Raw genomic sequence first — 10,342 nt, forward strand, 5'->3', positions numbered from 1 at the left:
GAATACACCAGTAATGCCTTGGAAACCGCTACTTTTTGCGAGGAGTAGAATCCAATCTTTGATGTGCACTGAGAATAGGAACATTACACAGGACAGGTAGTTTCACGTCTTCATCTGAAAAGACTCCATTTTCCCAAATGAAAATAGCGCGAGTCCAGCACGTGAGCTTAATATACCATTTTTGACATTGATGACTGTGCAGCCGACCATGAGGAAAAATTGTACTCTTCACTTGGATCATAATGAGAGCAAGCTCTAGTTCTAAAAACTGTCGTTACAACACAGTACTTTGAAAAAGTTCCCTGTCTTTATTCCAAACAGTCTGCGTGAACTTGTTTTTTTTTATTTTGGCACTGTTCGTTTATTTAAGTCTCAACTAGATGACTTTGTAAAAAATAACAAGAGTTCTGTGAATGCTTGGTAACTATACTGAGTTCAACATGTAGTTTACTTTGATTTGTACATGAATCTGGTGCAATTTCTACAGGTCATTAGCCCATTGTTCTTCTATACACGTATGCTGTGATGACACACAACCCATAATTTAGCATTACTGCGTATTACGTAATATGCTCAAAATACACACAAGAAAAAACAGTACAGATAGAAAACTTATAAATCAAACTAATGAAATACTCAAATAAAAGAATGATACAATTTTTTCTGATATACATTAAAAGGGTTAAATGCATTGCCTCAAATTTGTACTCCCGCTCTAAAACAATTACTTGTTTTTCTACATTTATATAGACCACACTCTGATATGAAATTAGAAACGTAAGCAAACATTTATTTCAATTTATTTAATAATAGACCTAATGTATTACAGATATGTGGAAGAGCACTCTTGCAAATGATGATCCGAAATCAACCCGTTTAAGCAACAAACATACATAACTGGTCATTCGATTTGTCCTTTGTCTTCTGTGTAGTTATATACCTGTGTATACAATTCGATTGTAAGTTCCGTCAGGTACATTCTGAAGTCTGCCCTTGGTGCAGTTTTCAATTAACTCTGTGACAACCTGTTTCGGTGACCAAGTTGGGTTTTCTTCTAATATGATGGCGCATGCACCTGTAGATGAATGTCATAGTCAGGGATTTGCTTAGATCAAGGTCGTATTCAGGGATTTACTACATCAACTCAATGAAAGTATTATAACATGTAGTACGACCACCAAAAATGCGAACAAAGATCTGTAGTCAAGATACTGCCGCCTAGACTCGTTGATAAGCACTGCAGACATTTCCTCATATATAAATTAGTGAACTTTTTTAAAAGTTTTACAAGAGCATGGTCAAGTTCTACGTTTGGTAATCCTTGACGTCATTTCTTCGTACATTGAAACACAGCTCATGACTGCAGGCGGTTTGGGGCACGATGAAGTCAAAGCGGCGCTCGATGATATGCAGAATACTGTTTTCAGATACAACCCATCACTGTACAATAGCAACTTCAGACTACTCTGTTTCGTTTTAGTCCACATATGTGATAATAAGGTTATACACAAAATACCGGAATGCATATCCTCGTACGCTACGGTATTGTACGGTATTGTAAATTCCGATATTTTGTGTATACCCTCAAAATAATACATAGGTTAACAGTAATATACATACCCGCAACATGAGCCGTGGACGAGGATGTTCCACTTAACACAGCAGTAGCTGTGTCACTTGTATGCCATGCACTCTGTATATCGACGCCTGGAGCAAACATGTCGATGCATGGACCAGTGTTACTGGATGACGATATGTAATCATTGGAATCCATAGACCCAACTGTAATAGCCTATGAACAGAAAAATCGGTTCAATTGGAAAAAAACGTTCTTAGAATTGTTGTTGTGAAGGAAAATTGACACAAATGATACAAACGATACAAATAACAATAAAACAAACCTCTTCAACTCGGGCTGGGGAAAAGTTACAAGCGTTGGTAGCTGCTCCGCCCGCAGATACACATGCCGAGAAACCGGCAGCCACTAACCCTCGAACTGCATTGTCTAGGGATGTACTCGGCCCACCACCGATAGATATGCTAGCAACACCAGGTCTCACTCCCCATGCAGCAATATAGTCAATACCTGTAGACGACAACAATTTTCTAGATATTACTGCAGTCATAGTGTAAATGATTTTATAAATGCAATGTAAAATTTTAAAAAGTCACAAGTTTCAATGGTGGGCTATGTACAACCAGTCTAGTCAATATGAATTTAGACCTGCCACATATTGCAACAGAGAGTCTTTTCATTCACAAAATTCCTTTTAAACAGCATATCAAAAATCTACCAAAATTTCAGTCAGAACATTTGTTAAATATAACATATTATTCATTCTCTATTTGCTCCAAAGCCAGGCGTTCTTCTAGTTAGTGGTTATGCAACAGGCATAAATTCCCCAAGCCAATCAAATGTATAAATATGCGCGGACTTGTCTATTTAACCAATCATTGGAGAGAAATTACACCTATTACGTATGACTATACATGTACCAATATAGCAACTATGAAAAACAAATGTATCAACTTCCTATCTTTCTCAAGACATGTCGTGTCGAACTGATTTTCAAAATTTTGATTTTTACTGTATTTGGTAGCAAATTATACTCAATTTCATAATTTTTCTTATACAAGAATGTAGTATTTTAGATTAGTGTTATTTAAAAATTGCACTAAATTCCCAAATTCTAATTAGGCAGCCAGCCAATATAGTGTATTGTTTAGCCAGTCTCACTGTACATATATCACCTGGTATCACTAGTGTGGATGACAATTTTAATTTTGCCCTTAAATGGTACTATAACGTCATTCAAAATGGCCGCCATAACGATACAGAGACTAATTTCATGAACATGATCATATCTTTGAAAATATATGAGCAAAAGAGCTATAAATTGGCATGAATGATACTCAAACCACAGTTGCCAAGCTGTGTAAACATTATCGCAAAAGGTTCACAATTTGTGGTTTTAAATAAACAGTTTTTCAGCAACCTGATTAAAAAAATTAAAAAACATATCTTCCATATGTTTCTTTTAACTGTAAAATCTTATACTCTAAACTCAATATAACCTAATCAGCACTAATATTGAGCTCATAACACTTAGTGTACATTTGTAGATCTGCAGTCAAAATATTAATATAAACAGCTGTATATATTCAACTAAATAGTTTGTAGTATAGGTGGTTCACAGCATTGTACTAATATGAAGTATGGTTACTCAAGCCCACAGTTTGCAGCCGGGTTGCAACAGTTTTCGGCATTATAGGAACATGAAGGTGTGCACATTTGCCCTGCTTTGCTGCATTTGCATTTGGTTTGACAACCACATTCAATTAACTCCATACAAGATGTAGTTATGCGGGCAGAGTTTTCCACATTACTCCAAGCCTTTATTTACTAGATCTCCACCCTCCTGACATTTCAGGTGATCCAGCTGTGATGATATTTTGTTGGTTGTATTGAGCCAAACCTTAGTCCGGTAGTTTTCTCTTGCATAAAATAGTTGCAGGGCATCGTTTGTTTGTGGAAGTTGGGTCAGGATTACCAGTTCCGATCAGTTGATTTTCTATTCACAATCACGATGAACAGTTTATTCAGTTTTGGATGCAAACGCAGGCAGTTTAGTGTCACATATACAACTCTGTTCCAACCAGTAAGATAGCTAGATTTAGATCAAGCATGTTATAATACGTAATATAACGAATATTCATGTTTTCAATGCAGTATTATTTGACTCGAGTGTTTTTAGTCCCCGAAGCCCGAAAACGGTGACTATTAATTTTGGTTCCGTTCGTCCGTGTGTCCGTGCGTCCGTCCGTCCATGTGTCCGTCCAGAGCCATTTCTCGGACACCCTTTGACCGATTTCGTTCAAACTTAGCATGCAGACAATGTATATATGCACACCAATTGTCCTTATGATTCGATTAAATATGGCTAACTGGCAACCATTTTGTCCCTCAAATTTGCTAAATTCTGATATTTAAACGTGTCCGTTCCTGTTCTTGTTCCTGTTTCTCGGAGCTGAACAGGGCGATTTCAATCAAACTTTGTATGATGACCATGCATATTGGGTTATAGGTGCACGTCTTTTTTTTCGAAATTCGGTCAAAGATGGCCGACTGGTGGCAATTTTGTTTTATTTCCGTTTTCGTGCTGATTCATAAGATATGGCCTGATTCACTTGAAGGTTTATACATAGGTAGTATACTGCAGGGTAACACAACATGTTTTGTCTTGAGATTTGATCAAATTTGTCGAAATAGTGGCCATTTTGTCAAAAAACGTAAATTTTCATTCTGTAACATGAGAGAGAATGAGAAGAAGAATCTATGGAAATATCATAACTGAGGCGAAGTCGAATACATTATCGTGTCTGGGCATTATAACGTTGTGGGGATTCATTATGGATGTTATAAATCATTCTCATGATAATTAAACAAATTTATTTAAATTTTGAAAGATTTTGGTTAAAATGAATTCATCTGCGAATACCATTGTAGTAATAAAAAGCTATGGCACTATAAACATTGAATTCTAATAGTGATCATTTATAATGATTAATAGCGCATTGTGTCCCAGTATGGAAATATCAGTAAATAACGTATAAAAGCACACGCACGTCAGTGTATGGTAACAATGCTATCTCAATTATGTCCAGTGGAATTGTTTTATTTTTCTCCGATAACCAAATCAGTGTAGTTATGTGTGATATTGAAGGTGAAACACATAATTCCCTACTATAGCGTCAACTCACTAGAAACCAGAATATCACTCAATGTAAGGACTTCCACGAATATGCATGATATGCGATCATATAATCGGTTACTTTGACTCAAAGCACTGTGGGTATAGAAATCTGACGTGCACAATTGACGAATCGAAATTGTTTGGGTTAGAAATAAAATATCTATCATCACATAGGACTAAGTGAACATATATTTGTATTTTTATCATAATTTTAATATACCGCTATTGTTATGGTTACATATTTCATATCTCAATTATATATCGTATTTATGTACTTATGTATCATACCAGTGTCGGATTATAATCGTATGTTCAGAAAATTGAGTACAATTTCAGCTTCGTAATGTAAACATATTATAACAGTCATTGATTTTCTTGGCCTTGGTCGTGAATCATTGAACCGAACAAACAATGCACTATGCTAAATAGATACAGTAAACATTTATTATGATTGATTGATTGAACTATTCTTATTCAATCATTATGATACTATGCCATAGTAAATGGGACCAAGACAAATATACTGCTAGGCAATAGACAATGGCCACAGACATGTTGATAGGAGCGTCAGTCACGTTACTTGTTATTGTCCGTCAAATAGTGTTCCATTGCCTCCTGTCACTGTGTCACTGTATCTTGCTCGATAACCACGGTATTTGCGACAGTGAACGGAGTGACGGAGAAATTGAATACTATTTTTTGCTCATGACACTCATTTTCAACAGGATCCCGCCGGTCATCCATATCTAAGGTATAGCTACATGACATGTAAATTGAATTATAACTATATTTTGACATCAACATACTGATTAAATTCATAGAAAGCATTAATGTAGAAATACAAACAGAGATATTACTGGCTAATATCCAATAAGTTAACAATTATATTTCACCTTTAAACGATACTAAAACATGTGTGCTAATTTCTAATCCACATTAACGATACTAATATATTAACCTATTGTATAAAAAAAAAATTGAATGCACAAAAATGAAAATAGATGTTTTTTGTAATTTTTCCCTGAAATTATATTTTGTTCTTTCATTTTTCATAGATCATTGATCTAAAATAAATAAATATTTTTTATAGTTCTTATGAGAAGTTATAAAAGGGTCAGTATGGTAATGACATGCAGCAGGTTGTTGAAAAACTGTTTATACAGCGATAATGCTCATACAGCTTGGCAACTGTGGTTTGAGTATCATTCATGCTAATTTATAGCTCTTTTGCTCATATATTTTCAGAGATATGGCCATTATCTTGAAATGGGTCCGTATCGTTATGGTGGCCATTATGAATAACATCGTAATACAATTTAAGGGCAGGTGATATATGTAGAGTTTGCTTGTAACATGAAGATGTCATCTATCCTTTTTATCAGCATTATATACTATTATATACTGGCTGGCTGCCTAAATATCTTCTCAATAATTAGTGTTTCTGAACAATGAACATTCAAATGCTTGAAACTAACTCATTTTTCCAATATACTAAATTGTCATGCTATGCGTTACGTTACAGATGATAACTGTTTGATGTATGATCAATCGATTTTGTTTCCATAAATAAAGACGGACAACATATATACTGAAAGAAGTTGTATATTTAGCGAGCAAATCAAGTGCTCCTCCCAGGATATGTTGCTATCTTTACTTATCGGGCTAAACTATCACTGGCATACTAGTAAAGTCAATATACACTTCACTTGTGTTTTTATACCATAATCAATGTGCATTAATGTGATCCATTGTCAATGCGGGCTCAAAACGTTAACATAAATCGGCCGAAAAATAAATTAAAGGGTTAACCATACTTGGTTCACAAGCAAGAAGCAATTAGAGAATGGCGGGACCCAAGCTATTAACGCAGTAGGTGTGTATCAAAATGTTGGCGTTAGGAGAATATTGTAAACATTACACTGCCAACATATTCAAAATATTCGATGAAAATAATCACACATTATATATTTGCTTATAATATAAATTTGGACGGTGGTCGCTGCGCAGCGCGTGTTCGAATTTCATGTAAAATGAATTGCAAACAATGTATTTAACATTCGTTATGTGCGTCGCCATGAGTCCCATATATAACAGGACGCGACGATCACCGCGGAAAAGTACGCTCTACATTAATTTCATGGCTATTAGCAACAAATAAAATTTAGACAAATAAAGACGATTTCCCAAACAATTGCTGCTTTTATCCGGTCTGTCTCCATATCATAAAAATAAATGTTCCTGAGCTATCTGACTAGTAGTGTTGTCATAGTGTATGATTATAACTAGACGTTTATTTCCTTGGTAAACGTTGGTTTCCTGTGTTCATGTCTGATCAATGACATTTCTAATACTGGAAAAACATCATATTATATAAATATGCAAGGAAAACAGCCCTATATACAGGAGGATGGTGAATTAAACAAACTATATTTGGTAACATAACCTTAGACAGTAGAACAGTAGTTTTTAGATTCACTGGCGACTTGGCTGTCCTACCTCATCGACTGTCTTGTAGTACTCCGGTTTGTCAGTTTAGGATCATTCGCATATCGAATGAGTTATGTGTTAGAGAGGACAATGATACAAAATACCAACTGATGTGAGACTCCATTACCCGCTGTTGTAATTGCTGTCGTTATTGAGTCCAATGGAGATGTTAGTCCACACCATTTCCATAACATTACGCATCGCTTTGGATTGCACGTTGCCAGTGGCGGATCCAGCAAAATGTATGGGGGGGGGGGGGGGCAAGCTTCGCTTAACATTACGGAGCGCTAAATCGCAGAAAACTATGCCTAATCAAGGTGATATGAATCGACATACGTTTGGGGGGCCATGCACCCCCCCCCCTCGGATCCGCCACTGCACGTTGCATTGAAAACAAAAACTAAAGCACGCGCAAAACACCCACTATTTTAATGTAGTGCCTTTATCGATATATAATATATAGAATCTATTCCCTGGCTAAAAGTGGCAACCAGATGGCACATAAGACGAAACAATGAAACCACACAAACCTGCGATAATTTGACTAGTAGACCCAGCACCAAAACACGACAAAACACGTACGCTGTACAGTGACGTCATTATGGCCACACCAAAGTCAGTTCCACCTACTACACCAGCTCCATGTGTTCCATGTCCATTGCAGTCTGAGCCCTAAGTTATCAAAACATTTTATTTATAAGAAAACCAATCTTAATATTCTTCAATGTTCATATCAACACTTAGAGCTATTGTTTAAATGAGCCTGGGTATTCCTGCCATGTCTTAAAGCCCTGGCTATTTTGTCCTGTAATTATAAAACACAGTTGCAATTATTCTTTCGTCCTGAAATGTGACCTTTTACAAAAGGAACGTGTGTTCCTAGTTTGAAGATACTAGCTATTTCCCGTGCATAAAACAATAATGTGTCCTTGACATTTAAACTTTTGATCTGCAAAATGTGCCCAGGAGTTGTGAGTCGCTTGAAGAACACATTTATCAAGTCCAAGTCTATTTATCCTCTGTAAATACATACAAAACATACATAAACTCACACCTTTCATTCCAAAATGTGGCAAGGTCTTGTGAATTTCGAAAGGAACATATGTGTCTATTTTAATAGCACTGGCTATTTTATGTAGTTATATTATTTTGCATATAAATATATACCGTAACATTGACCTTTGACGTTTTGTCCCTATCGTGTGGGTGACATATGGAATATTTGTGCAATGTTTGTACCTATTTTCTAGTTATACAGACACGGACATATACACGTCATACCTGCGTACTGGTTCGCACTGGTGTAAGTAATATACCTGATAAACTATGCTTCAATACATATTGCATGCAAATGTCCTACATATTTACTGCAAGAAATACCTACTATGTTTGAACATAATTTATTCTAATTCTGGAACGTGCATATTTCATTATGTTATATTACTATGCGTGTGTGCGTGTAAAAACAACGGTAAACCATGGTCCTGTTTGTAAAGTACTATTTAAATAGAAAAGTTACACGTGTTGTAGCTATTCACATTGGCACACCGTTATTAAACCATCGAAAAACATACTTACGTCTCCGTCTGTTTCATAATCGTAAAAGAAGCTAGCACGTCCACTGTATTCTTCGTGGCTATACCTAATACCAGTATCGACAACGTAAACATTAACGCCCTCACCGTCACCTTCGTAAACATGAAAAACCGCACTGAGAGGTATTTGCTAAGTATTTGTTTGATGGCGTTTCTAGTCGCTAGTACTGCGCTAAAACAGCCAATCTTTACATCTTTAGGCATAACCGATAAAATATGCACACTACAAAAACGCGTCTGTGTTCGTTGTATGCCTGCCCTGGTACAGTGGGCAGTTTTGACTTTGCAAACACATGTGACGTAGCAGGTAAAATTCACTCTACTTACCAGCTGGCATATATACACTGTTGAGTGGAAGGTCACGTTGGTCGATGCGATCCAAATTCCATGGCACACGTTGCGCTGTGATAATACAATCTTCTTCTACGTAAGCAATTTGAGATAACTTCCGTATCTGCAATGGAATTGATAAGAGAACTGTATTATCACTGTACAACTAAGTGACGTAATTCTCTGATGCGAACATATTTCATACAAACCCACAAAAGTGCCGTCTCTGGTATGTGTAGCGAGAAGCCACGGTAAACATTACTGTAGACATGGGTTACTCTTGCATCCAGTTTTCGTAACTGATTTGAATTTTCAACTTCCTCTAGAACATGATCTAAATCTCCTCCGAATTCATCCTTGGGGAAAATAGAACAGATCACGAGGTCAAAGTTACAAATAGTCCCTTTGACTCTTCTCGAGGACATGCAATACGAATAATTGAGAAACAATGTGCAGTACGTGTAAATTGGCGCATATGTATTCTTAAAAGAGAAAATAAGAGGAAATGGTTTCTGTGCTGTTATTCTGAATTGTATGATTGTCAATTTACTCAATCATTTGACCTCCCTCTCCCCACAGCCTCGCTCTTTGGTATTATGATTAGGTCTATTTCCAACGTTTTCATCCTATGTATAGTATTGTACGCCTCAATCAGCATTTGGAAGCAGTACAATCGTATCCCTTACCTTCAGTACGACTATGTATTGATTTGGGATACTTGTACCTGGTCTAGCACGATACAAAGGTGCTATCTTTGATGTCGCTGCCGTTGAAAAGCACATCGTTATTACTGCGATGAAAGCAAGGTTCTTTTCCATCATGCTATACTAACAGTCCAACCGGAAACATGCAATAATTAGAAATAGTCTGTGTGTAATGCGTTAGTTTTGCACTACTGATGTATATGTAAAATATAATTTTATCATAAATCGGCAACATCTGTATAAATGAACTGTTTTCTCATGCTGGAACAGATAACATGTCCAGTTATCAGTCGACCGTTTCCTGTAAATAAAACCATCATGCATGATGCTAATTTCGATATATTCAAAGGTTGTATATTTCTAGAAATCTAAAAAAATATATATTTGCTAAAATGAATGCGTTGTTAAAACGTAGAACGAACATTAAATGTGTAAAAAAATTGATTAATAAAATGCTAATTTTTGCTATTTT

At 36.1% G+C, this 10,342-nt stretch overlaps 1 protein-coding gene across 1 annotated transcript; it reads right to left on the reverse strand.

Annotated features, from left to right (window-relative positions):
- Window positions 1-784: 784 nt before the first annotated feature.
- LOC102804681 (uncharacterized) lies at window positions 785-9,984 on the reverse strand. The gene is made up of 8 exons (XM_006822814.2): window positions 9,853-9,984; window positions 9,376-9,522; window positions 9,164-9,290; window positions 8,820-8,929; window positions 7,772-7,913; window positions 1,902-2,086; window positions 1,621-1,792; window positions 785-1,075 (listed from the first exon to the last, which is right to left on the reverse strand). Exons 1-8 carry the CDS (start codon window positions 9,982-9,984, stop codon window positions 933-935), a joined length of 1,158 nt encoding a protein of 385 aa, XP_006822877.2. The 3' UTR covers window positions 785-932.
- Window positions 9,985-10,342: the final 358 nt, after the last annotated feature.

The sequence above is a fragment of the Saccoglossus kowalevskii genome, chromosome 13 (assembly GCF_978046115.1).
Source record: "Saccoglossus kowalevskii chromosome 13, keSacKowa6.1, whole genome shotgun sequence".
NCBI lineage: Eukaryota > Metazoa > Hemichordata > Enteropneusta > Harrimaniidae > Saccoglossus > Saccoglossus kowalevskii.

Bases quoted from the DNA above. Each gene is read 5' to 3' on its own strand.
- LOC102804681 (XM_006822814.2), bottom strand. From the start codon at position 9,984: ATGGAAAAGAACCTTGCTTTCATCGCAGTAATAACGATGTGCTTTTCA. The intron at 9,291-9,375 runs GTTTGTATGAAA...ATTCCATTGCAG, and splicing joins CAGAGACGGCACTTTTGTGG to ATACGGAAGTTATCTCAAAT. The intron at 2,087-7,771 runs GTTTGTGTGGTT...TGTCGTCTACAG, and splicing joins TACTAGTCAAATTATCGCAG to GTATTGACTATATTGCTGCA.